This window comes from Copadichromis virginalis, linkage group LG3 (assembly GCF_057382275.1).
Source record: "Copadichromis virginalis isolate Kocher_CV1m ecotype Utaka linkage group LG3, C_Virginalis_male_GT1.1, whole genome shotgun sequence".
Taxonomy (NCBI): domain Eukaryota; kingdom Metazoa; phylum Chordata; class Actinopteri; order Cichliformes; family Cichlidae; genus Copadichromis; species Copadichromis virginalis.
The window spans coordinates 43,502,406-43,530,357 of NC_140620.1; the positions used below are offsets into that span (position 1 = coordinate 43,502,406).

At 40.7% G+C, this 27,952-nt stretch overlaps 3 protein-coding genes across 4 annotated transcripts; all 3 read left to right on the plus strand.

The window, feature by feature from the left end:
• The first annotated feature begins 4,203 nt into the window (after window positions 1-4,203).
• On the plus strand, window positions 4,204-8,532 carry bcl6b (BCL6B transcription repressor). Of its 2 annotated transcripts, none has more exons than XM_085451207.1 (12): window positions 4,204-4,322; window positions 4,621-4,698; window positions 4,807-5,033; window positions 5,347-5,595; window positions 5,685-5,819; window positions 6,020-6,212; window positions 6,301-6,503; window positions 6,588-6,694; window positions 6,789-6,887; window positions 6,983-7,113; window positions 7,395-7,532; window positions 7,627-8,532. In XM_085451207.1, the coding sequence occupies exons 3-12, from the start codon at window positions 4,813-4,815 to the stop codon at window positions 7,765-7,767; spliced, it is 1,617 nt and encodes a 538-aa protein (XP_085307333.1). In that variant the 5' UTR covers window positions 4,204-4,322; window positions 4,621-4,698; window positions 4,807-4,812; the 3' UTR covers window positions 7,768-8,532. The 2 variants fall into 2 exon arrangements, with proteins under 2 accessions (XP_085307333.1, XP_085307334.1); XM_085451208.1 differs by having other exon boundaries at window positions 6,792-6,887.
• Window positions 8,533-13,049: 4,517 nt separating this feature from the next.
• Window positions 13,050-16,422, plus strand: LOC146714888 (macrophage mannose receptor 1-like). Its single transcript, XM_085452764.1, has 4 exons — window positions 13,050-13,080; window positions 13,476-13,715; window positions 13,882-14,235; window positions 15,542-16,422. Exons 1-4 carry the CDS (start codon window positions 13,050-13,052, stop codon window positions 15,886-15,888), a joined length of 972 nt encoding a protein of 323 aa, XP_085308890.1. The 3' UTR covers window positions 15,889-16,422.
• A 2,773-nt stretch (window positions 16,423-19,195) lies between these two features.
• On the plus strand, window positions 19,196-22,308 carry LOC146714889 (C-type mannose receptor 2-like). Its single transcript, XM_085440536.1, has 4 exons — window positions 19,196-19,229; window positions 19,530-19,904; window positions 20,071-20,412; window positions 21,720-22,308. Exons 1-4 carry the CDS (start codon window positions 19,196-19,198, stop codon window positions 22,064-22,066), a joined length of 1,098 nt encoding a protein of 365 aa, XP_085296662.1. The 3' UTR covers window positions 22,067-22,308.
• Window positions 22,309-27,952: the final 5,644 nt, after the last annotated feature.

The window sequence follows — 27,952 nt, forward strand, 5'->3', positions numbered from 1 at the left end:
TGCTCAATCATCCAGCTAAAGAAAACACAGAAAGTTGGGGAAAGTGGGTTAAAAAATGGCACAATTAAGCAGATATTGTATTATCATTTAGGGTAGTTTTTCCTGTGCACAACAAAGTTTTTTGGTCCCTCATAAACATGAAACAATCATTTTATGGTTTAATAACAGCGCTTGTGCTGACAGGTTTGGGCAAAACCCCGATGTTGTTATCTCAACATGATCGTGTGTGTGGACCAAAGACCGTGACGTTCAGCACTCATTTGCCTTTGTTTTGCGTGTGGGCTCGTTATCGTGTTGCAGCACGAGAACTGTCAACATAGAGTTGGGTGAAGAGAGTAGGATAGGGTGAAGGTGATTCAGTACTGGTGTCCAGCTCCAGACTTGATTAGCACTATGTTTCATTTTGGGTCTAATACATTACAGTTTCATTCTGTCTCTTGTTTATCTGCACACTTCTGTCACTGTCACAAATGCCAAACTTGGATTAATCAGTAAACAGGAACTTTTTTCCCAGGTAGCCGCTGTAAATAGCCACCATATGACCTTGTTCGATGACTCTTGCTTTTCCTCGTTTGATTTCACTCTTAGGCAACCTCCTTCTAGAGCAACTTTTTCTCGCTTAAGCATTGCACTTTTTAAAAATCTTTTTTGAAACAAATCATTTGCACCGAGGCTGCTTCTTCATCTCTCACTGAAAAAAACTTGATCTTGTTATCGATCTTCTGATGGTGGTGTGCACAATAACACTTTGGAAACAAATGATCTAGTCTCAAAGTGTTTCAGAGTGTCAGGCTAGCCACTAGTTCACTCTGAGGAAGCACCTCTTTGGCAAACATAGCTCTGATGCCATGTTTGCCAACTTACCACTGATACTAAGCCCTTGGATTGGTTCCATCTGAAGGATACCACTCATGCAGATTGGATTGTCTATTGTCAACAAAAAAGGCAATTAAACATTGTATTTTTGTATTATTGTACGGTCTTTACTTTATAATATAAAGCACCTTGAGGCAACTGTTGCTATGATGTAGCATTGTATAAATAAAATTGAACTGAATTGAAAAGACAATTATACTATTTATTCCAATGTATTCTATTTATTCTACATATTCACTCGCTTCTTTTCCACCACACATACACACACAGACACACACACAGCCGTTAATATGGAGGTCAAGTACTAGTTCTATCAAGCTTCATCAAATCATGAGATTTGGGTCAGCTGCCCATCTCCCTTCGCTCTCCCTCTTCCTCCTCATACTCCACCCAGCACAGTGTTGGAGGCACATGGCTCTTTCCTCAAGGCACTGCTTCAAAGGAAGGGTTTCATATCATTTATTTTTCATTTCCCACTCTATCTCTGCCAATAAGCGGACAAACAACCAGAGCTGCTCCCTGGGATCTCCCTGCTTCCTTGTCCCGCTCCTCCTCCTCTAGCTCTATGCTGTTTGCCCTTATATGGCCATAGAGCTCTGTAATCACAGGCAGTTTGGGTTGATCTCTGTTATTGTTACAGGAGTTATCAACACTTTGGCACCAACTGGTGGATTTGAAGTCAAAGCATGGCTTCAGTCCATACATTATCAGATAAACAATATGGTCCTGTCCAGGCAACCAGGAAATCACAAAACAAGGGGAAGCTCTTCATTTGAGAAGTGCAGAAGGTCCATTTGGGACTTTATTTTGATGTTAAATATTAACAACTCTGCATTTTATCAAAACAGGGCCAGTGGGTCGCTGATGGGCATTGACAGATGGGGCAAGATGCAGGAAGTCACAATGAGCGTTGCCCAGTCTTGCCAGCGGGACAGACTCAATGGCTTCCGGCCATTGGTGAACCCGTTTAGTAATGTTCTCACTTTTCCTCAACCGCCCCCCTCATCCGTTCTTCTCACAATGCCTGGAAGTAGCCTAGACCTACATCTCCTTCTCTGTTTTCTTAACCGTTGTGTTCCTTTATGGTTTTTCCTTTTTTTTTTTTCAAAGCACACAATTGATCTGAGCTCCATCCAAACAAATAAAAGCACAAGAGCACACACAAACACTCAACGTCCCATGCAAACATCTTACTTCCGATTCACCTTTTCAAAGGATTCATATGAAAATGGGTTTGCGTTTGATTTTGAAATCATCTTTTAGACACTGAATTGTAGGGAAAATATTTTATTAAAGGCTTATCAAACCTGAAAAAGCTAATTAATTGAATGCGTTTGTTCAGTGGGACTCCCAGTGATTTCAGACTTATATCCAAAAGAGTTGCAAAGTAATAAATTGTAAAACAGCATGCCAAAAAAATTACACATACAAAATATCCATACTTATCTGTGTCCTTTTATTGCCATCTACATTATCACTGGAAACTCACACATAATATGAAATAAAGTCATCACTGGAAATAAAAAACTACATTTTTACTTAATATAAATTTGTGCACTCGACTTAATCTTCTTTAGTTCGCTTACTTATATTGAGTTAAACGGGTATTGAGGATCACAGCTGTATAAATTTGTTTTATTTAATAATTTGCACTTCAGTAAGGAAAACATCTGCAATTTCTATCACAAGGAGTGTGGTGCAGTGCATGGGCCATAGTGTGTTATATGGGGCACAATGCGGTGTATGGGGCACAGTACAGCATATAGGGCATAAATATACGCAATATATAGAGCATGCAGTGTTTAGAGTACGCTGTGCTGTATCAAACTGTGTAACAGTGTAACAAAAACTCTGTAAACTCTATGCCTAATAATCTTTATTACTATTAAATAAATTCTTGTTAAATGTTTTCCCCTTTAAGACATATCAAGCCTGCAAAACTCTGCGAACATGTAGTCTAGTTAACCGAGTCACTTTAAATTCATCAAAAGTAATCATTTAAGTTTGAGCAGTATTTTGTTTCTCTTGTAGATCTCATCCTGCACTGAATCCTACATCTGTTTTTCATTTTAGAGGAACATTTCCAAGCTTCACCTCAACATTACACAGTATAGCTGAATCAGAGCACTTCTAAGAAGTCAACCTTGAAGATTTTTTTCTTCACCTTCCTCATGGTCTCCTGTAAAATGCTCTGATGTGGAGGAAACACAGTTCATAGTTCACGTTAGCTGTGACTCAGTTAACTGTACTGTGTGTGATTCTCTGTGAACCTGAGGCTGTGCTAAAGATGGGGCAGCTTTCCGCTAATCATTTAAAAAAAAATATATATTCATAACCTCTAAAGCCTTTGTCCCCTCACTTCATTAACACCTCCCAGCCCCCAACCCAGGTCTCCATATCTCTTCCCTTATCTCCTGCTTGCTTTATTATTGACGGATGTCCTGCGCGGGCGGGTTTTTTATCCACGTCTCTGAGCAGCTTTGCAGGATGCATAATAAGTTTGTGCATGTTTGTGTGTATGTGTGAGGAAGTTCCTGCACATCTGTCGGCTGCATTTCTCTCAGTCAGGGTTGGGTAGGGGTTGTTTTTCAGTGTGGAGAAGGTGTCTCCCATTTATAATGATCAATTTTGTCTCGCTTCCTTCCTTTTGGTCCTCATAACACGTAGCCTTTGCTCTGAGGCATCAAGCCAGAAGCTTCCGGATAGTGTTGTGAAGTACTTATAAATGCCCATTATACTGACCTGGTTGACTCAACAATGACAGTTTGTATTTGAATGGGAGTATTTATTATAAATGATGGGCATCATCATAGGTTATGAGAGCTTGTGCATAAAATTATTAGCAGAATTTGTAAAAATGTTTAAAAAAATCATCCTTTAAAAAGGTGAAAGCATAACTTGTTTATTCAACAATAAGTTGGTGCTCCAGCTTCCTGTCAAGCAGTTTCCTCTGTCCAGGAGAGAGGTGAAGGGCAGGAAAGCGTTGGTGGGGGATGTTCTCTGGCTTACCCCTGGATAGTCAGACACGTACTGCATGTCCCCAAAGGTCCTTACATATATTTTTTTAACATGGCACAAAAACACACGATGCTTTTCCTGCTATTAGTTTGTACAGACCTAGGGGGGAGTTTAGAAAAACTAATAGACCACTAAAAATACTTAGAGCCTGGAGCCTGAGCCATGCAGGGCTTTTTCCTGCGTTGTTTCCAGTGTGCGCGTGGGCCCATTGAGGAAAGAGGAAATGAGCTGCCCTGGTTGTAAGGGGGCTTCCTGAATGATATTATAAAGAGCTCCCTCCCTTCAACCTCTCCTCACAGTGTTGCTCAGAGCAAGCGGAGGCTGTCGGTGATCCCTTTGCTCCACATCTTTGACCGTGGACTGAACACTGAGCCAAAGAGGTTTGACGTCAGTGCAGTGCACGCTAATTCTCGTCCCTGCTGGTCGGGGTAAGGTGGAAATACTGATTGTTTCGCTTTTTTAAAAATGATTTGCCTAACTGTCGCTTTCTTAGATTAACTTTTTTATTTTTATGTAGAACTGTTAATAATCTTAATCTTCTTTAAACAACCCTTGAAGTACACTAAATAGGTGATTTATCTACAGAAAATTCTGGTAAACTCTTAGTTTTTAAAAGTGCACGCTGCTGCTGTTTGATTCATATTCATGTCGATTTAAAAACGTAACACTGTAAAGTTGAATATGCAAATGGGATTAAATTAGTATTTCTTTTTTCCCCACTCAAAGGTACGAGTAGGGAGCTGGTCTCACCTAACGGATGTGTCTGGGACACTCCAGTATATTTATTATTTCAGTTACACACAGGTAAGTGTCTGTTATGCATCTTACATAGAAAGGATATTTGTGCAATCATTAAAAAAATCATGAAAATTATGTACAATGCCTCATTGTTTTACTTATAATGCCTTAAAGATTCAGATGAGCACGATGGAAGCTCTGGAGGGATATCGGGCCGACAGAGGGCAGAGCATGAGGGCTACGGCCCCAGCTGAAGGATATGTGAAGGAGTTCACTCGCCACTCCAATGATGTGCTGCTGAACCTGAATGAACTCCGACATCGGAGCATCCTGACTGACACCACCCTGATCGTTGGCAACGTGCACCTGCAGGCACACTGTGCTGTGCTCGTGGCCTGCAGGTTGGTGGACAAACCAGTCCTTTTGTGGTCAGAATTTAGGAGCAATATCTTCTTTAATCTTCTTCTACTGCAAAAATAATCCGAGTGGTACATCTTGCACCTCTTTCTATGCCTGACTCATAGTTGGTTTTGTCTTTCTAATTTTGTTTCATTCATCATAAGCTCCTGTTTCCTTCCACTTAGTACATCCATTGTTTTTTTCTTCCCACTCCCTTTCTCCCCATTTCTTCCCTTAAAAGCACTGCAGATAGTTTTTTATACGAGAACTGCATGCCTTACTTTAAGTTGTTTTTGCTTTCTCCTCTCTTCTCAGTGGTTTCTTCTACTCGCTGTATTCACGCCGTGCATTGCTACAGGGGCGTGGTGGGAGCGGGGAGCAGCTCATGACTGTGTCTCTCCCCACCACACTGGACCCCTCTAGCGTCTCCCTGCTGCTAGACTTCATGTACACCTCCCGCCTCCCTCTGACACCGAGCATTGTCTCCGGGGTGTTGGCTGTGGCTGTCTACCTGCAGATGGACCACGTGGCTGAGACCTGCCGGGATTTCATGCAGCTGCACTGGTGAGGGCCATGAAAGAACACGTGCTGTTCACAGCTTGGAAGAGATAGTGTATTAAACTGGATCAAATTGCATGTGCAATCTTTTGCAGCATGGAGAATAGGACAGTCAGACACCTCCAGTTGGAGCTGGACTCCAGGGTGTCCGTACCCTCTGTATCTCCCAAAGGAGGGGACTTGCCTACTCAAGGACCCCTGCGATTACTGCCAACAGCAGCAGCAACCCGGTAAGAAGGTCTAGTGTGAAACTGAATAATTAAATGTATAGTTGATATCCCGGATGACTTTTTTTGCGCGGCTCCTACTTTTCAAAGTTGTTTATCACTTTGAGCCGTTGTTTGCACAATGCCAGACGTGCTTTGGTTTGCGCTCCTTTGTCCTTTGACGGGTTTAGCTCATTACAGCGCTTCCTTTGTTTTTCCTGCAGGGTCCCTGTGGTGACTGGGGGCTCTCTCAAGCCAGGGGCTTTCCCCAGCTGTCAGCCCAGGTCAACAGAGCTGAAAGGAGACCCTGAGTCACCTCTCATGGCCAGCCCGACTTTGTCTCCAAGCAGCCCCACCCGCTCCAGCTGCCAACCAAGTTCTCCTGCTGCATCTGAGACCTGCAACAAAAACCTTGTGGTATGTCTCAGGAAAAGTATTTGATTTGTAGGGTTTTGGGGAGCTCGTGCAGCACTTGTATAACTGATGTTCTGTCTGTTTTCCCCAGAGTGATGCCAAAGCCACACCAGACCCGAAGGCCTGCAACTGGAAGAAGTACAAGTACATTGTCCTCAACCCTCTCTGTGCTGCCAGTGCAGTGAAAGTCGAGGAGATGGAGGAACCCCAAAATCAAGCATCACCCACTGATGACTCAACACCAAAAGCACCAACAGAGGCGTGGTCTGGAGAAGTGCCCGGTCAGATTGATAGGTAAACTGGATAACAACAATGAAAAGACAGAGAAAACAGAAAGTTTGTAAGGGTTTCTAAAATCTTTGACCCTCTCTTCCTCAGACAGGGGCAGGCCTCCTGCTACGAGGGTTCTGGCCGAGCCCCTCCCCTCAGGCCATCACCCTCTGAGGACCACCCAACTGTGCCCACCTCTAACAAGGAGGGACATGGTAGGTATAAACAGCACTTTTAAAACCTTCCACTGGTGCTATTATAAAATTTTATTTTTAACTATTTTCCTGAAATCGCACTCTTCTCACCCAGAAGCCGCCCATCTCAATCATCACCAAGTTAAGCGTGAAAGCTACTACACGCCCTATTCCTTCTCTGGCAGCCTTCAAGGACCCAAACCTGCCTGCTCAAGTGAGACTTAAAAAAAAGTTTAAATTTACTTTCCTGTTCTGCATGCAGTTCAGAAGTGAACAACAAACATGTAACAATGACCTCTGGGTCTGCAGGTGACAAGCCATACCGCTGTAACGTGTGTGCAGCTCAGTTCAACCGACCAGCCAACCTGAAGACTCACTCCCGGATTCACTCCGGAGAGAAGCCTTACCGCTGTGACACCTGCGGGGCACGGTTTGTTCAGGTGAGGGTCAAATGACTGCGTGAAAAGACTTCTCAGAAATAACACAGATGTTAGCCACACTAGATACTGGTGTGTTTTCTTTATCTCCAGCAGTATCAGACTGGTTCATGTAGACTAGTTGAGTTCCAGTTTCTCGTTAACTCTTCTAGTTGCTCGCAAAATTTGAAAATGTGGAGCGAGTGTAGATGGCTACAGCTCTTCCTCGAGGCCTGCCTTATTTGATGTTTGCATGCTTTATTTTGCACCTCTCAACCTGTTTGTGTGGTCTGCCCCGGTGTTAGGTTGCCCACCTCAGGGCCCACGTGTTGATTCACACTGGGGAGAAGCCTTACCCCTGCAACACCTGCGGCACCCGCTTCCGCCACCTGCAGACGCTGAAGAGTCACCTGCGGATCCACACCGGAGAGAAGCCTTACAGCGTAAGCTACCTGCGGCACACGTAATCGCAGCATCAAGAGCATTGTCCTGTCATGTTCATGACGTCTAATGAATGAACGCTCTGTGTTTTTCCAGTGCGAGAAGTGTGACCTGCACTTCCGACACAAGAGCCAGCTGCGCCTGCACCTGCGCCAGAAGCACGGGGCCGTCACAAACACCAAGATCCGCTACAAAGTGCTGACTGAGCCCTACCAGCCTATCCTGCAGGCCTGCTGAGGAGGATCACTAATCGCACCTCAATGATCTGAATCTGTCAGAATGTGAAATTTGGCTCATTAACTCACTTGTCAGTTGCAAAATTGTTAGCATCTCGTCTTGAATAGAGGCAACAACAAACAATAAATGAATGAAAAAATACAAATAGGTTACACATGGAGTAAGAGACAGTCATTTCTACAAAGCTGTTGGTTGAGGTTTGGTGAGGTTGTGCTTTAATAATACACGATTGAGACGATTAAAGAATGTTTTGCTTGAGGGTTTGCGAAGAAGTGTAAAGAAGGGGACAGGGTATGGAGCGAAAGGTAAAGTCGTACAAGTGTTGTGCATTTGTGTGCATATTGAATTGTAAAGAAATGTGTGCGTGTGAGCAGATTGAAGGAAAGATAAAGCAAGTTTTGTGAAGCAGATGTGATCAGATTTGGTGTAAATTAGAACAGACGTGGGGTTTTTCAGTTTCAAGTTACCGAAGCTTCTTTGTCTGATGTGTATTTAACTTTGATTTATCTTAACCCGATGGCCCGGCGCCTGTGTAACTTTAAAGAAAAAAGTAAAACTATGTGCTTTTCCAGTCCAAGCAGGCAAAGGACTTTTGTATCATGCTGAACAAAAAGTGAAGAAATCAAATGATGTTTGCTAAACTTTTAAACAAGACAACTCAAATAAAAATGTAATATTACTAAATCTGTATTTGTGAGAGGTAATTTGCTGGACAAAGATGGTTTTGTACAATTTAAATTAAATAACTTTTATATTAATTGGAAACGTGATCTTTGGTGTGTCATAGTGTATATACTGTATTTTAAAGAACTCAAGGTCAAGTGACTTTATTGTCATCCCAACCATGTGCAGTGGTGCAGTACACAGTGAAATGAGACGACGTTCCTCCAAGACCGTGGTGCTACATATGACTCATCCCCTGAATGACTAAAACTACTTTTGTCATAATGGCTCGCCCAGGGGGCAGCGCCACATGTTTGATGTGGTAGAGTGCCCTTCCTGACACAATCCCCGAGGGATCTATATCTCATCCCGGGATCAAACTGGAGATCTTGTTGCTTGTTAGGCGAATGTGTAAACAACTGGATAACTAAAACAACTTATTTTCAGGCTCTCTGCGCCTTCAGCCTTTCACCTCCTTTGATTTTCTTCCTCCCATTAGGAAACTCTTTTTACCCATGAATCACATCTTCTGCTCAGTAAAATTATCCCTCCATTTTTTTTTTAGTATTTGTTTTGTTTTTTCTTGGTTGCTGGTGAGGAAACAATGAAGCTGAGGGCACCTGTTTCCTCCTGGGTCTTAATAGTCCACTCTACCAGCCAATAACACGTGTGCGAGCCCGCTGGTGCTTCCTGGAGGGGCTGCAGACTCCTGCTGAACTCTCCCACCCTCTGTCATCCCTGCTTCCTGCTCCCTGATGAGTTGTGGCTAGCTGGCCTTATTGTCCACGCTCGGCGGACAAACATTGGAAGCTTGAAGGGACTTTCCAACCTTCAACCCCCTCCTCCCCTACGACATGCAGCTTCTTCCCTTCATTCATACCTTTGCAGGGTTCTCCTTCTCATATGACTTCATCTGAAGGCTGTCAGATAAGAGGATGGAACAAATCTGAGGAAGTGAATATGAAATGGGAAATATGTGAAGATTATTTCATGAAGTGAGCATTAGTGAGCACAGTTTGAACATTTCAGGAAGCTACCGCAGTTATGAGTATGATGCTGCCCTAATTTGGAGAAGCATTTCCTTCCCTGAGGAACATAAAGCGCAAACCAACTACGATCGACACCCAAGGTTTCTACTGCGTTTGGAAAGAAATTTACTCCTGCAAGCAGCAGATAGAAATCAGAATCAGAACACGTCATTAATCCCTGAGGAAATTATGTGATCACAATTGTTCCAAGACAGAAAAGTAACTAACTAAACTGAATTAAATAATACAATATAGTATAAAGTTTCAAAATCTAACCACATAGCTCTACTAGATACAAAAAGCTCTAATTGTAAATACATTTAAATATATAAAAAGTATACATTTATTCAACAAAATAAAAACTACAGCTATGACTAATTCCCAGAAATCTTGAGAAATTATAGACGTATGAGGTTGCAGGGAAAACTGATCTATCAGTGAGAGTCAGAGAGTGTTTATCATATGTTACACAACTTGTCCTGCTATTGTGAAATACAATCCTGCAAAAGGCCTGTTGAGCAAGTTTGTGACGAACCGCATATTTATTGGGAAATACATAAGCTAACAGAGACAATAAACGAAGTAGAGCTCAGAAAGTGGACACTGGAGCAAAGACCACGGGAGATTAGTAGAAACTGCAACGTTTGGGTGCTATTTCTCATTTCTGTTGTAACTCCTTAGAGATTAAGTAAAACTAAAGTCTCCTGTTTGGGTTTCTATAATGCACAGTTTTTATGACTTACACAAAACTGACAATAATTGAAGTAGCTTAAATTCTTTATTATTAATCTGTGATGCTTTAAATATCTTATATACATAGTTCAACCCCAGATATCAAATCACATGGCAGCAACTTAGTGCATTGACGCATGTAGACTTGATCAGAACGACCTGCTGAAGCTGAAACTGTGGATCAGAATGAAGAAGAAAGATGATTTAAGCTGCTTTGAATGGGGCGTGGTTTTGGTGCCAGGCAAGTTGGTATTTCAGGAACTGCGGAGCTGCTGGGATTTTCCCACAGAGAACGGTCTGAAAAAGAGAAAACAGGTTAGCAGCAGGGTTGTGGTGAAGAATGTGTGAAGATATGCAGAGTAGCTCTGAATGCACAACATTGCTGTCATATCAGCATGAACCAAAATCTCTGAGGAATGTTTCCAGCACATCCACCAACACTTTAAAATAAATTTGGGAAAGAACAAAAGTCCCCTTAAAGACATAATACGTATTTCTGTTCTGACAACTTCATAATAGTTTCTATTCTGGTTACATTAGTCTTTGAGCAATGTTTTTGAAGTGTCGCAGGAGGAAAAGCAGAGTTATAATGTTAATGATGACAACTCAGCTGTTCCAGGAAAAGGCAACAGATATAAATATATTTTGTGACACAGAATTTAAAGCCAGCATTAATCATCATAGACTGATGCATTTACACAAGAAAAGACTGATCAGGAATAATATTGGTACCAAAAACTGGATGTTTACTGGTAGAGCTGGTCAGTGACTTGAAGCCTTTTCTGAGCTCTTGATTTTTAAACTTGGCTTTACCTCCCTCTACTGTCTGCACACCTGAACACTCACAGGGCAGATACTACACTATCAAACTGGAAATATTGAATACACAAGGCACATTGTATTTTTTTTCTTTCATATTCTGCACCCTGCTCACAGGATCGTTACCTGAGGATTGCTCTACAAAGGCGCAGTCTCTACTTTTCTGTCATTTTTATGAATTTTCAAAAACCCCTAATTTATTTAATCGAGCCAAAAAAATATCAAAATTATCACTCATTGTGTCAGCTGGCAGCCGCCATCAGAGGTATTTTAAAGCAAATAATATATAAATGCTCGTGATCACATTTTTAAAAAGAAACCAATAAAACAAAGTATGGGCGGTCACTCAAACAAGGTCAGAATATTTTTGGGAATCAAATAAGATTCAAATATGATCCACAGCGGGATGATTTACAATGTGTTCATGTGTCCTCGTATGACTCTGGTTACATTCAGTGTGCTGCAACCTTAAAATTAAGATAATCTATTAATTCAGATAGTTATTGAAAAACAATCATATTCTCCAACATCTGTGGGACAAAGACATTAGACTGTAAGTGAGGACATCCAATAATAACAGAAGTCGTTTTAAATGAAAAATAGGTAATAAAAATAATAAAAACAAATTATTATTATTATATTCATAATGAGGAGTCAGTTCAAAAACAATAGACAACAATATAATTATAGTCTTACAATTATTGGGGAAAATGATTATATTTTATATGTTTGTGAGTGAAAAAGGGCGAGACAGAATGATGCTTTCAGTTTCTTTTTGTTGGACAGCCATCAGTGATGCTCTGTTATGATACTTCTGCTGATTTGGTTAGGACTGCACTATTTTAATATTTAAATCCAGACCTCTCCATAAAGCCTTCTCTTTGTTTGTTATTACTTCCCGATTTACTTGAACACTTCCACGACAGACATCGGCCAAGGATAGAACCACTAACCAGATGTAAGTTTAAAATTTGTAATTCATTACATTGAATGGAGTGTGCTTATTATTTGGTGACCAGTGGATTTCCCAGTATAGCTTGGTTTTAGTCAAAGTCCGAGTCGCCGTTTGCCTTTGTTATGTATTTTTTATGATTGCAGCCTTAATAAACAGCTTGCTTTTGTTAAGTTTAGTCTCCCAACGTCTGCATTTGGGTCCTCTCTTCAAAATGTGATCTGCGTCCCACAGAACAATTGTGGGATCCAACCCAACCTTTCTGTACAGAACTGCAAAATGATCACACAGCATCTCATCAATGACCTAAACAGAGCTGTCGCTTCAAATGATAATCAGACAAATTTAAAGTAGAGCATCCAGACCAGACTAGGAATGGCTTTTTGGGGACTTGTCAGGTATTTAGTAATAAATGGGTCATTTTATACACACTGTCTGGTTTTTCTTGGTTCCTGGGTAGCACTTAATACACTTCCAGGTTAAACGTTATACAGTATAGGCTCAACTGATGAGGGTTTCATTCATGATTAGATGTTGCTATTTCTTAAAAACCTTGTATTTGTTGGATAAATGTGACAAGTTAATGGCAAAAGCAACAACAGACTGATAAAAGCTTCATGAATTAACAATGTGAGACCAGCGTCACTGTACACAATTAGAGATATGAAGAACAAACACTATGATATTAAAGAGAAGCTAAAAATAATAAACTCTATGCATCATAAAATATTCTAAGTACCGAATGTGTTTCAGATCATTTACCAGCTGTTGTATTGAGGGTTTAATTTTCTTAACCTGAGTCTAAGGTAAGATTTTCTCAATTAGAGATGTGGTTTATCAGATTAATTCAACAGATCATTTTATTTGAATGTTAAAAGAACTAAAACGTGTTTTCATACAGTTCCTCGAGAAACACATCCAAACACAGTATCAAACAAAACAGTGACTTCCAGCATTTTAAGTGCAAGTTCTATATGAATGTCATTTCTCTACACACACACTAAAACGACACGTTTTACATTCAAAATGTTGTCATCTTTTTACTGTGTATTAAAGAAAATATGTTTTCATTATGTGGCAGATTAAAGATGCGGTGGAGTCTGTTTCTGCTTCTGATGGGTAAGTGGAAATTCTCCGCACTGCTTCCTCAGTTTTATTCTGCTAACATGTTTGTATTTTTCCGGTTTACATTCTGCTCTGATGTTTGCTGTTGTTATTATTTATTGCTGTAATTCTGTTTCTGTATTATCTTTGCTTTTTCATTTGATCTCCATCAATTCAATTGTTTCTTTTTGTTATGAATAATCCTTTTTATTTCAATCTCATGTCTTTGTTTACTGTGAACATTATCTTTATTGTATCCAAACACTAAAGTCTTATAGTCGCACACATTTGTCTTTCACTGAGAAGGTCACTGAGCTCAGAGTCACACTTGTGTTGTAGACTGTTTATCTGTGAACCAGTGAGTTTGATTTGATAATGCAGCATTATTGCTAATATTTTACTGCTTTTAGGTCAGTGTTTCGTCTCCACCTGTTACCTGTATGAGTACCACTTTATTAGAGAAGACAAAACCTGGGAAGAAGCATGGATGTGGCATTGGTCTCTGCCAGGGGTGAACTACACTGAACATGAAACCAGATGGGGATCTTCTGAACCAGATGATCAAAAGGAAAATGAGAACTGTGTGAAGACAAGAGAAAACTGGGCAGATGTCACATGTGACCAAACTATGTGGTTCATCTGCTACGATGGTGAGAATATGTGGATAATAGTCTGATTTGATAATACAAATGAACTGAAAGAGAAATGGAGAGAAAGCATGTTTGAGGAATCATACAAATTATGTGTCTTTCTGTATTTCTTCAAATGTTTGTGGTGATGGAAATTTTGTTTTGTTTTGATGTTTTTCCTTAACAGGAAAGAAGAGAGACGGTAAATCCATCCATTTGATTAAAGAGCCCAAGAACTGGAGACAGGCTCAGAACTACTGCAGAGATCACTACACTGACCTGGCCAGTGGACTCGATCAGGTGGATGGGCAAGAATTTAAGATCCTGAATAAGTCCGAGAGCTCTCTGATGAATGTGTGGATCGGCCTGTTCAGAGACACCTGGAGGTGGTCAGATGGAAGTAATTTCTCTTTCAGGCACTGGGATATGGAGTCATTTAATGACGGACAAAACAGGAAATGTTCTTCGACTCTGTTAAACAGATCAGGAAAATGGAGCTCTGATGAATGCAACAATAAAAATCCTTTCTTCTGTTATGGTGGTGAGTTTCTACTAAGATTAATCTGATTTATTTTCCCCTGTAATAGGAGCATCACTAGACTTAGAAGATCCAAGGAATTGTCTGTAGAGCTCTGAGACAGGCTTGTGTTGAGGCACAGAAACATTTCTGCAGCACTGAAGGTCCCAATAAGCTCAGAGATCTTAAATGGAAGAAGTTTGAAACCACCAGGACTTTACTAGAGCTGCCACCTCGCCAGTTAGAGAGTTTGAGGTAGAAAAGCCTTAGTCAAGGAGTGATGGTCACTCTGACAGAGCTCCAGCATTGCTCTGTGGAGCGAGAATCTTCCAGAAGAAAAATCATTTCTGAAGCCCTCCAACAATCAGGCCTGTTTAGTAGAGTGAGCAGACTGAAGCCACTCCTCAGTTTACCAAAATGCACCTGAAGGATGCTCAGACCATGGGAAATAAAATTCTCTGGTCTGATGAAACAAAGATTGAACTCTTAACTCTGAATGCCAAGCATCACGTCCGGAGGAAACCAGGTACCACTCATCACCGGACCAATACCATCCTTACAGTGAAGCATGGTGGTGGCAGCATCATGCTCTGGGGATGTTTATCAGCAGCAGTGACCGGGAGACAAGTCAGAGTCGAGGGAAAGATGAATGCAATGTGCAGAGACATCCTTGATGATAAGCTGCTCCAGAGTGCACCGGACATTAGATCCACATTAGGTTCATTTTATACAGGACAAGCCCCCAAGCACACGGCCAAGATAAAAACAAGTGGCTGCAGAACCACTGTGAAGGTCCTCAAGTGACCAGCAAGAGCCAAAGTTTGAACCTGATTCTCTGGAGAAATCTGAAAATGGCTGTGCACCATCCAACCTGATGGAGCTTCAGAGGTTGTGCAATGAATGGGAGAAACTGCCCTAAAATAGATATGCCAAGCTTGTAGCATCATACTCAGGAAGGCTTGAAGCTTCAAGTGTTGACAAAGATACTTCAACAAAGTGTAAATACTTACATACTGTACATGCCATATTTTTGCTTTTGATTTGCAGGAATTTCAACAATCTTTTCCCCACTTTTTCATTTTGGGGTATCATGTGCAGAACTTTGAAGTGAACAAGAAATTTAATCTATTTTGGAATAAGACTGTAACAGGACAAAATGTGGAACTGTGAATGCTTTCCAAATGCACTGTACACACTTACAATAATTAAGTATACAGCTAAAGGAAGTGAAAAACTACAATGTTTTATTGTGTACTGTCTGTATTCAAGGTAAAGTGGAACATAAGCTGCTGTTAACCAGACTTAACTGAAGTTTGATTGTTTCTGACAGATAAATTGATTCTGATCAATGAAAACAAGACCTGGGAGGAAGCCTTGGATTACTGCAGACTGTACCACACTGACCTGGTCTCCATCACTAACCCTCACCAACAGAGATGGGTGGAGAGGAGAGCCAAGAATGCCAGCAGTCCTTACATATGGGTGGGACTGCGCTACACCTGCGTGCTGGATCTGTGGTTCTGGATCAGTGACAAAGCAGTCTGCTACGAGAACTGGGCTGATAATGGAAAGATTGAGGAGTGTGGTAGGTGTGCAGCTATGGAAAGAGGAGGACGGTATCAGTGGGTCAGTCAAAGAGAACATGAGAAATATAACTTTATTTGTTCTACAGAGTAAGTTTTAAACCTCTCTGACTCACTGCAGGTTAATTACTGCAGCAGAAATAATTTGCTTTTATGATTTTTATCAAGCACTGAATGTAGAAAGATGAAAAAACAATAATAATATTGCAGTGAGTCACCCCTGTGTCTTATATTAAGAACCAAAATATGGATTAGGGGAGAAGAGACTGTATCCAACATTACAAAAGCTATATGAAAAGGGTGATTACAGTTTTTGTTTTAGGGTCTCGTGTGTGTTATTTACACAGAAAATCACAGCATGTGGTGTTAGCATATTAGCAATGAAAGCCGAGAGGAGGAACTGACATCATGTCCAGTTTCAACCAAGACGATTAACATCTATGATAAATGTTTAACCTGCTGTTTAATTTAAGTTATATCCAAGTGTGTTTGTATGATGATTAAAAGTCGCTTTTTAGAGATAAGTGGTCCTCATAGCCATGTTATAATCATTTGTTTAAAGTAAACCTCAGTCTTAACCATCTGCAGCAGTAATATTGATCCATATAACACTGATGACACTTTTACTTTTAAGGATTTTATGTATACCTTGCCAATAATAAAGTTTTATGTGTATTCAGCTGTTTTCGTTGTATTTTATTGCTTCGATTGCTAAAGGAATGGCTGTTAAAATAAATCCTCCAACATGTGTCATTGTCAGCTATTAGTAAATATTTAACTACACATGTAATACAGTTTTATTATTCTTTAACCCTGGAAGGAGTTAGTCAGTACACTGTGTTTTCATGCGTTCCAGTTTGTCTCGTTAAAGAGTGCAGGAAGAGTTTTTTCCTTGCTGAAAAGTTGCATCACACCCCTGAAGTAAAACATAATGTTCATATAAGTTGGGTGAAGAACAAAGGAATGTTTCTGAAAGAGATAATATCATTCAGTTTAAATAATAGCTAAATAACTTCTATAACCTCTTTGCTACATTCAGCGCTTCAGAGCAATGTTTTTAATGCTTTTACTTGTCATGGGAGGAAAAGCAGAGCCAGACTGATGCATTCAAACAAGAAAAGATTGCTCAGGAATAACACTGCTGCCGAAAACAGGATTTTAAGGTCTTTACTGGCAGAGCTGGAGCTGTGCGTGAGCAAAATAAGAAACCCACCTGAAGCCTTTTCTGAGCCCTGATAAGTTTTTCACTTGGCTTTGACTCCCTCTGCTGTCTGCACATCTCAACACTCACAGGGCTCTTACTGTTTGTTTGTTTTAACCGCAAACAGAAAGAGACTTTTTTTAAAAATAAAATGACTGACAAAGTGCTGATAGCGGTGGAGTTACATTAAATAAGAGAAACAACAAACTTTATGACACCCTTGATGCTAAAAAAAACACTGTAGGACACTGTTAGATAACCTCCTCCCTTTAGATGAAACCATAATTTCAAAAAATCAGGTTGTCTTTGTCTAATATTAACATTTGATTGATGATCTGAAACATGTAACAAATATGCACAAAACTAAGAAATCAGGAAAGGAGAAAACACTTTTTACAGCACTGTATTTCCTTCAGCAACAGTCTGAGAGAGCAGCATGCACAGCATACAGCTCCTGTGCTTATGTGAGCACATGGTTTAAAATCCAATTCACTTCACAACATGTCGTAACAAGTTGCACTGTATCTTTTCCCTTTCATATACTGCACCTTGATCCTCAGGATGTTTACCTGAGGCATTACAAATGGGCAGTCTGTATTTCTGCCATTTTTTAGATATTTTAGTCTGTTTTTCTGAATATAAAGCAAAAACACTAAAAATACGTTCTCTTTTATCCTTTCACTCTCTCATATTCCCACCTTCATTACATTTATTGTCAGTTTATTATGAACCTCTAATGGTTTTTATCCTTAATTCATTCATTTAATGAAAAAAATTACCACTCGTATGTCAGCTGACAGAGATGTTTAAGGCATAGCTCCCCTAGATAGGTTACAACCTGCTTAACAAGTACTATTAAAGAACAGGAGGAACTAATAAGAAAATGCTTGTGATCACTTTTCAAAAAATATACATATGTGAGGTCATTTTGCAGACGACTGGAGTTCGTGGGAAGTTTTCTGAGCGTATGGCTCATTTGCTCACATATTTATCTTGTAATCATTTCAGAGAAATTTGCATTCAAAATGTAAATATGATCCACACTGGGAGGATTTATAACGTTACATGTACAGTGAAAAATGTGTTCATATGAAAATTAAGATAATCTCTTAATGATAGTTATTGAAAAACAGTCATATTCTCCAACGTGTGTGGGAAAGTTCAGAGACATAGGACTGTAAGTGACGACATCCAATAATAACAAAAGTGAATTTAAATGAAAAATAAGTAATAAAAAGCTAATTATCCACAGATTCAGGTCTTATTTTATCAGCAGTGTTTCAGTGTTTACATGCAAAAGTAAGGAAATTGTAAAGCGACATCAAGATAAAACACTCAGGTAAAGAACAAGCTCACAATACAAGTATAAATATTTCCATAATTTCAATATTTCTGCATATAAACGATCCAAACCATCATCAGCTTTTTCATTGGTAAAGTATATGATGAGAAGTCAGTTCAAAAACAAGAGACAACAACAAAATTATACAGTTTTACAATCATTGAGGAAAAAGCTATAAGCTACAACACGTAACAGAATACCGCTTTCATACGTGTAAAAAACTCCCTCGTCTTTATCTTTCTGAAAGCAGCAGCAGTATTTTAATATATAAATTCCGATCTTTGCATAATGAGCTCTCTGTGTTTGCTTTTATTTCAGTGTTTATTTGAACCCTTCGAGGAAAGAGGCCAAATTAGACAAAGGACCAAAAGACTAACCAGATGTAAGTTTGAAATCTGTAATTCATTGCATGTTTTGTGTTTGTTTATGTTTATATATATTTATATATTTTCAAAATCAATTTCTAAGATATGCAGCAGACTGGATTTAAAAGAAAAGCACCTTTAAACCGCAGAATCAGCCTTAATATAATATCAGTTATGTTAAGCAGAGACTCTTTCATGCATGCAGACTACCAGAGAAAACAGATCTGGCAGCTCCTGACCTCAACAATAAGACACCTTAGTACAGCATGGAGTATTTTTACAACAGTGATAAAGCCTAATTCTATGTTTTGATGTATACATGAGTGATGTAAAACATTTCAACTCTGGCTGCCTGCTCGTGTCTGCATTTGGGTCCAGCTGAACTTCCAATCTGTACACCCAGATTATAATGATGATTATAACCAGACCATCTATGAAATGAAACATGATTTCATTATCTAATGAAATATTTATTTAATCCGGCAGATTAAAGATGCAGTGGAGTCTCTTTCTGCTGATTCTGATGGGTAAGTGGAAAATTCTGATTGAGTTTCCCCTATAGAGATGATATTTCTCTACCTGGTGTGTGTTTTGTTGAATCCTACAAACTTACCGTGTTTTTTGTAATGTCTTGTCTTCTTACTTCTTCTGTCTTTTCTTTGTTTTTCCATTTGATTTTCATCTATTTGTTTTATCTGCACACATTTGTCTTTCACTGAGAAGGTCACTGAGCTCAGAGTCACACTTGTGTTGTAGACTGTTTATCTGTGAACCAGTGAGTTTGATTTGATAATGCAGCATTATTGCTAATATTTTACTGCTTTTAGGTCAGTGTTTCGTCTCCACCTGTTACCTGTATGAGTACCACTTTATTAGAGAAGACAAAACCTGGGAAGAAGCACAGAAATACTGCAGAGAGAATTATGCAGACCTGGCCAGCGTGTTTGACATGGCAGACATGGCGAGACTGCGTGAATCCAAAGAGTATGAAGGTAAAGCCTGGATTGGACTGTTCAGCAACCCAGGAAAAGAAAACAGGATGTGGCATTGGTCTCTGCCAGGGGTGAACTACACTGAACATGAAACCAGATGGGGATCTTCTGAACCAAATAATCAAAATCAAAATGAGAACTGTGTGAAGACAAGAGGAAACTGGACACATGCCAGATGTGACCAAATGATGCCGTTCATCTGCTACGATGGTGAGAATATGTGGATAATAGTCTGATTTGATAATATAACTGAACTGAAAGAGAAATGGAGAGAAAGCATGTTTGAGGAATCATACAAATTATGTGTCTTTCTGTATTTCTTCAAAATGTTTGTGGTGATGGAAATTTTGTTTTGTTTTGATGTTTTGCTTAACAGAAAAGAAGAGAGACGGTAAATCCATCCATTTGATTGAGGAGAAGATAACCTGGACAAAGGCTCAGAAGTACTGCAGAGATCACTACACTGACCTGGCCAGTGGACTCGATCAGGCGGATGGGCAAGAATTTAAGATCCTGAAGAAGTCTCAGGATTTGTGGATCGGCCTGTTCAGAGACACCTGGAGGTGGTCAGATGGAAGTAATTTCTCTTTCAGGCACTGGGATATGGAGTCATTTAATGACGGACAAAACAGGAAATGTGCTGTGACTCTGTTAAACAGATCAGGAAAATGGAGCTCTGATGAATGCAACAATAAAAATCCTTTCTTCTGTTATGGTGGTGAGTTTCTACTAAGATTAATCTGATTTATTTTCCCCTGTAATAGGAGCATCACTAGACTTAGAAGATCCAAGGAATTGTCTGTAGAGCTCTGAGACAGGCTTGTGTTGAGGCACAGAAACATTTCTGCAGCACTGAAGGTCCCAATAAGCTCAGAGATCTGTAAATGGAAGAAGTTTGAAACCACCAGGACTTTCCTAGAGCTGCCACCTCGCCAGTTAGAGAGTTTGAGGTAGAAAAGCCTTAGTCAAGGAGTGATGGTCACTCTGACAGAGCTCCAGCATTGCTCTGTGGAGCGAGAATCTTCCAGAAGAACAATCATTTCTGAAGCCCTCCAACAATCAGGCCTGTTTAGTAGAGTGAGCAGACTGAAGCCACTCCTCAGTTTACCAAAATGCACCTGAAGGATGCTCAGACCATGGGAAATAAAATTCTCTGGTCTGATGAAACAAAGATTGAACTCTTAACTCTGAATGCCAAGCATCACGTCCGGAGGAAACCAGGTACCACTCATCACCGGACCAATACCATCCTTACAGTGAAGCATGGTGGTGGCAGCATCATGCTCTGGGGATGTTTATCAGCAGCAGTGACCGGGAGACAAGTCAGAGTCGAGGGAAAGATGAATGCAATGTGCAGAGACATCCTTGATGATAAGCTTCTCCAGAGTGCACCGGACATTAGATCCACATTAGGTTCATTTTATACAGGACAAGCCCCCAAGCACACGGCCAAGATAAAAACAAGTGGCTGCAGAACCACTGTGAAGGTCCTCAAGTGACCAGCAAGAGCCAAAGTTTGAACCTGATTCTCTGGAGAAATCTGAAAATGGCTGTGCACCATCCAACCTGATGGAGCTTCAGAGGTTGTGCAATGAATGGGAGAAACTGCCCTAAAATAGATATGCCAAGCTTGTAGCATCATACTCAGGAAGGCTTGAAGCTTCAAGTGTTGACAAAGATACTTCAACAAAGTGTAAATACTTACATACTGTACATGCCATATTTTTGCTTTTGATTTGCAGGAATTTCAACAATCTTTTCCCCACTTTTTCATTTTGGGGTATCATGTGCAGAACTTTGAAGTGAACAAGAAATTTAATCTATTTTGGAATAAGACTGTAACAGGACAAAATGTGGAACTGTGAATGCTTTCCAAATGCACTGTACACACTTACAATAATTAAGTATACAGCTAAAGGAAGTGAAAAACTACAATGTTTTATTGTGTACTGTCTGTATTCAAGGTAAAGTGGAACATAAGCTGCTGTTAACCAGACTTAACTGAAGTTTGATTGTTTCTGACAGATAAATTGATTCTGATCAATGAAAACAAGACCTGGGAGGAAGCCTTGGATTACTGCAGACTGCACCACACTGACCTGGTCTCCATCACTAACCCTCACCAACAGAGATGGGTGGAGAGGAGAGCCAAGAATGCCAGCAGTCCCTACATATGGGTGGGACTGCGCTACACCTGCGTGCTGGATCTGTGGTTCTGGATCAGTGACAAACTAGTCTGCTACGAGAACTGGGCTGATAATGGAAAGATTGAGGAGTGTGATAGGTGTGCAGCTATGGAAAGAGGAGGACGGTATCAGTGGGTCAGTCAAAGACAAAATGAGAAATATAACTTTATTTGTTCTACAGAGTAAGTTTTAAACCTCTCTGACTCACTGCAGGTTAATTACTGCAGCAGAAATAATTTGCTTTTATGATTTTTATCAAGCACTTAAGAGATTAAAGATTAAAAATATCTATGTCATAAGTATGATTGAAAATGATGATTTAAAACTTACCATGTCATAAACATTTTTTTCTGGATGTGCTCTATTATTCTAGAGAGAATATAGTGTGTTAAAAAAAAGCTCAGTCTTAACCATCTGCAGCAGTTAAATTGATCCTTATAACAGAAGAAATACTTTTACTTTTATCATTTTATCTATAAATTTCTAATAATAAAGTATTATGTGTATTCAGGTGTTTTCATCGTGTTGTTTCTTTTGCAAAAGGAATGGTTCTCAAATAATATCCTTCAACACTCATCATTGTCAGGTAATAGTTGATATTTAACCTAAAATAAAATAAAAATTAACAGTTATTTAATCAGGAAGGAATGTGGACAGGTGAGTGACGAAGTGTTTCTCCCACTGAAAAAGCTACATGCAGATGCAGATGAACAGAATCAGCTTTTTGGATTTAAGGTCATTTATGTGAGTTTGCCTGTGAGTCAGAAATAAATCAAATCTGGTCAGTTGTAATTTTTGAACCTTGTTGTTGCTTCCCTTTAGTGTCTGTATCCTGAACACCTACAAGGCAGATAACCGTTAAACCTGTTTCACTCTACACTGTCTACATACTTTTACCGGCTCATCTGATTGGTTGATAACACACTATAGAGAATCCCTGGTCCTTAACAGCCCATGGTTTCAAGTCTAAGCCACTGGATTACCTACAGTGGGGCAAAAAAGTATTTAGTCAGCCACCGATTGTGCAAGTTCCCCCACTTAAAATGATGACAGAGGTCAGTAATTTGCACCAGAGGTACACTTCAACTGTGAGAGACAGAATGTGAAAAAAAAAAATCCATGAATTCACATGGTAGGATTTGTAAAGAATTTATTCGTAAATTAGGGTGGAAAATAAGTATTTGGTCACCTCAAACAAGGAAAATCTCTGGCTCTCACAGACCTGTAACGTCTCCTGTAAGAAGCTTTTCTGTCCCCCACTCGTTACCTGTATGAATGGCACCTGTTTGAACTCATCATCTGTATAAAAGACACCTGTCCACAGCCTCAAACAGTCAGACTCCAAACTCTGCCATGGCCAAGACCAAAGAGCTTTCGAAGGACACCAGGAAAAGTATTGTAGACCTGCACCAGACTGGGAAGAGTGAATCTACAATAGGCAAGCAGCTTGGTGTGAAAAAAATCAACTGTGGGAGCAATCATCAGAAAATGGAAGACATACAAGACCACTGATAATCTCCCTCAATCTGGGGCTCCACGCAAGATCTCATCCCGTGGGGTCAAAATGATCATGAGAACGGTGAGCAAAGATCCCAGAACCACACGGGGGGACCTGGTGAATGACCTGCAGAGAGCTGGGACCAAAGTAACAAAGGTCACCATCAGTAACACACTACAACGGCAGGGAATCAAATCCCGCAGTGCCAGACGTGTTCCGCTGCTGAAGCCAGTGCATGTCCAGGCCCGTCTGAAGTTTGCCAGAGAGCACATGGATGATACAGCAGAGGATTGGGAGAATGTCATGTGGTCAGATGAAACCAAAGTAGAACTTTTTGGTATAAACTCAACTCGTCGTGTTTGGAGGAAGAAGAATACTGAGTTGCATCCCAAGAACACCATACCTACTGTGAAGCATGGGGGTGGAAACATCATGCTATGGGGCTGTTTTTCTGCCAAGGGGACAGGACGACTGATCCGTGTTAAGGACAGAATGAATGGGGCCATGTATCGTGAGATTTTGAGCCAAAACCTCCTTCCATCAGTGAGAACTTTGAAGATGAAACGAGGCTGGGTCTTCCAACATGACAATGACCCAAAACACACCGCCCGGGCAACAAAGGAGTGGCTCCGTAAGAAGCATTTGAAAGTCCTGGAGTGGCCTAGCCAGTCTCCAGACCTCAACCCCATAGAAAATCTGTGGCGGGAGTTGAAAGTCCGTGTTGCTCGGCGACAGCCCCAAAACATCACTGCTCTCGAGAAGATCTGCATGGAGGAATGGGCCAAAATACCAGCTACTGTGTGTGCAAACCTGGTGTTGGCGACTGTCAAGCCTTTGAGTCGCCGAGCAGCTGAATAGGGGAATAATGTTGACGCGCCCGCTGTTTAAAACGTTAGTCAAAGTTCCAAGTTAAAACTCCTTTATTTGTTGTTAAATCCTTAAAATCCGTAGAAAACAGTGAACAAAAACATTCTAAGCTTGAGCGGTCAGCAAAAGTCGACTTCCCCCATCACCCACTCATTCACAAAATTTCCCTCGGGCCGTGAACAGGTGATATAGCAATCACTATTACAGACACCACGTGACCCAAAGCTACGCCTATCCATAACATTCCAGCCCCTAATTATTACATTTTTACAGTAATAATTACACATCCAACACCATACTCACAACACACACTTCATCATATCACAGACACCCAGTGAGACAACATAACATACTCAAAAAGTCCACCAAAGTTATTTTCTCATGTCTTCTCTTCTTCTGTCTGCACATGGTCAGTCAGTCATAGGCCAGAGGTTACCAGCACTTAGCCTAAATATAGTCAGTCTTATGTACATCTCATAACATTAAAGTCAATTCAAAGTTAGTTATGTCACACTGTGTCAAAAATGTCATAGTCATGGGTCAGAAGTCTCCTGAAGAAGGCATATCTTTGTGATGGGTCTGCACACATGGCTGGTTGGGGTCTTAATCCAGACCTGACGCACAAGCCCCTTTTCATCTGGTGCAGCTCCGGTGACTCTCCCAATGATCCAGGAACCACGAGGTGCAGAATCATCCACTATAAGGACCACATCTCCGGGAACGAAGTTGCGTTTAATCCTTCCCCATTTCTGGCGCTCTAATTCTGTGACTGGGACTCTCTTTGCATATCCTCTAGATATAAGATCTGTCATGAAGGCAGTGTAGTCTTTGTGAAAGTCTTTATCTCTGATGAACCTTTTCTTCAAACCTAAGGCTCGTTGCTCAATTGCACGGTTGTCAGGCATTCTTATGTCTCGGTCTTTTAGTGGCAGGGCAATGCTGTAGTGCCAATCCCCCAAAGTCACCGTCTTGCTGGCCAATTCCAGGAACTTCAAGTCTTCCTTTGACAGCCCCATCTGTTCATCATTGCTGCTCTCAGGAAAATCCATCTTGAACTGCTGTTTCCATAGCTTGTCCAGTGTGACAGCAGAAACTCTGTTGGCGGTAACTGTTGCCAAACATCCTGGCCTTCCACAGCATTCTCGATTAAGTGGCCCATTCACAGTCCAGCCGAGCACAGTCCTAATGGCAAAGGGTCCATCACCTACACTCCGGATGACCTCCAAAGGTTCTAGAGCTCTGGGCATATTCATGCCAATCAAAAGCTCAACATTGGCCTTAATTTCTGGCAAATGAACATGCTTCAAATGTGGCCAGTCAACCAGGTCCTGTTGATTTGGGATGTTACCAGTATCTACAGGCATTTTATGCTGAGTGAAGAGGTTAGGCATATCACAGTACATGTCACTGTCCAATCCAGCAACTTCAAGTTCAGGTACAATGAAACTGTCCACCACTTTCTCCTGTCCCATGGTGCGCAGGAGAATCTTTGTCTTCCTCCCAGCAATATTCAGCTTGTCCATAAGACCCACTGTACAAAAGGATGCTGAACTCCCATGGTCCAGAAAGGCATACGTTTCCACTATTCTTTGACCTCTCTTTGATTTTACTTTAACTGGCACAATGGCAAGCTTACAGTCCTGTTCACCGGCCCCAGTAAGACCACTAGTCTGGATCGTAACAGGAATGTTATCTGCCTCATTATTAGGTTTGATTTCATTCTTCTCTTTGTGGTGGATATGGAGTATACTTGCATGTCGGAGACCACAGATTTTACATGAAAGGCGTTTTCTGCATTCTTTGCTTATGTGCCCAGTACACAAACAGCCAAAACAAATGCGGTTCTTTTTAAGAAAAGAAATCTTCTCATCCTGAGGTTTCTTATCAAGCAGAGCACATGACTCCAGTGTATGTCCGCCTTTGCAGAAAAAACAAGCCTTCACAGTGCTGTGACGATCTTGAGCCTCTGTCTGATTCTGTCTCTCAACATCAGAGACTGTTGTGGCGAAGCTACTTCCGTTAGCTTTTAGATGTGGAGAACATTTCCCTCCATTGCTGCCCTTGGCTGCTAGATGTGTTGCTGGAACGTCACATAGATTTCCAAAGATGGGATCTGTTACAATTTTAACTTGACGCTCAAGGAAGGAAACAATGTCAATGAATGCGGCTCTGCGATGTTGCCTCTCCTGAATGTCATATGCTACTGTTCGCCATTTGTCTTTTAACTTATATGGCAGTCTTCTAATCACAGCAAGCATATTGGCAGATGTATTTAATTCAGAGAGATCATCAATCTCTTCCATTGCATTGCAGCATCCACGTAAGAACAAACAATATGCCTGAAGAGCTTTTCCATCTTCTGATCTAATCAGTGGCCATGAGTGAACTTTGTTTAAATAAGCAGATGCAATCACATGTCCATTCCCAAAGTGCTCATACAGCAGAGTCTTTGCCTTTACATATCCAGCACTTCCAGACATATGTTGGCAGCTTTTAACAAGTTCATTGGGCTGCCCCTTGGTGTACTGTGCAAGATAATGCAGGCAGTCACCAGCATCGCCAGTCTTTGCTTCTATGACCTGTTCAAACGAGCGCATAAAGGCCTGAAAATGTAAAGGGTCACCATCAAAGGTTTGAATCTCCCTTTTGGGCAGTGAAGAAAGACTTTGCTGATGGACCAACATACAAGTTAATTCATTTTGTTTTTCCATAATGGACAACAGATTTTCATTGGCTACTGGAAGAGCAGCTTGTAGCTTAGGCAAAGGTGGAATTGATCCAAAAGCATCAGAAGGCCCCATAAAAGCTGGTGCAGGCCTTTCCCTTTTGATATTCTGTTGCACTGTTTTTACTTGAAGCTCTGCATTCCCAGTGATTGCATTTCCTTTTGTAAGCGTCTGAGGAACAAAAGTCTCTGCATCCGCATTAAGAATTTCAAGGCTGCTTCCCTTTGTTTTAAAATATGATTCCATTCCATTAGATTTCCGTGAAGCGATGCTCCGCATAGTGGATCCAGTTCTCAGCACGTTCACCTTTGCAACAGTTGCAGCTATATCTGCTTCAAGCTGAAGTTGTTCTTTCTTTCTCCTCAATTGTTCCTCTTGTTCTTCAAGAGAGTGTTTTTCTTTCAGCATATGTTGACGTGCGAGCAAGGCGGCCATTTCAGCTTCTGCCCTGAGACATGCAGATGAAGTAGATGATACTCTTGAGCTTGACCTACTGCCTTGATTTGACACACTGTCGGATGGCAACACGTCATCATTAACATCATTCTGAGGATTAAGAGATAATTGTGGTTCCTTTCCAGTGTGCTCTCGAACCTCCACTTCTCCTCCCAGGGAAGTTTCCTGTGACTGTGCCTTGTCAGATGATGGCCTCCCTGAATGTTTATCAGTTTCAGAAAGCCATATGTTAACATCCTCCATAAACCCTTTATTGTATTTAGAGATGCTTGAGAACCATGTATTTTGTTTATCTTTCTCATCAAATGAGATTAGAGAAAGTAAAGATTCATGCAATGCACTGGCATCCTTAAACAGGTGTGTTAACTCATCAAACTGTTTTTTGACTTGTGAATGATTTTTATCATCTTTCATTAGCTCTTTAAGAGACATAATAACACTTTTCATTTTGTTTACATGCCTTTTCCGATCTGTTTGGATGGTTTCAATTTTGTTTGCAAGAGCTTTCTCAGTGAGGGAAGTTAT

Coding starts and splice junctions, on each gene's coding strand:
- LOC146714889 (XM_085440536.1), top strand. CDS start 19,196: ATGCAGTGGAGTCTCTTTCTGCTGATTCTGATGG. Junction 19,230..19,529: donor CTTTCTGCTGATTCTGATGG/GTAAGTGGAAAA, acceptor TACTGCTTTTAG/GTCAGTGTTTCGTCTCCACC. Junction 20,413..21,719: donor TCCTTTCTTCTGTTATGGTG/GTGAGTTTCTAC, acceptor TGTTTCTGACAG/ATAAATTGATTCTGATCAAT.
- LOC146714888 (XM_085452764.1), top strand. CDS start 13,050: ATGCGGTGGAGTCTGTTTCTGCTTCTGATGG. Junction 13,081..13,475: donor TCTGTTTCTGCTTCTGATGG/GTAAGTGGAAAT, acceptor TACTGCTTTTAG/GTCAGTGTTTCGTCTCCACC. Junction 14,236..15,541: donor TCCTTTCTTCTGTTATGGTG/GTGAGTTTCTAC, acceptor TGTTTCTGACAG/ATAAATTGATTCTGATCAAT.
- bcl6b (XM_085451207.1), top strand. CDS start 4,813: ATGAGCACGATGGAAGCTCTGGAGGGATATCGGGCCGACAGAGGGCAG. Junction 5,596..5,684: donor GATTTCATGCAGCTGCACTG/GTGAGGGCCATG, acceptor AATCTTTTGCAG/CATGGAGAATAGGACAGTCA. Junction 7,533..7,626: donor CCGGAGAGAAGCCTTACAGC/GTAAGCTACCTG, acceptor GTGTTTTTCCAG/TGCGAGAAGTGTGACCTGCA.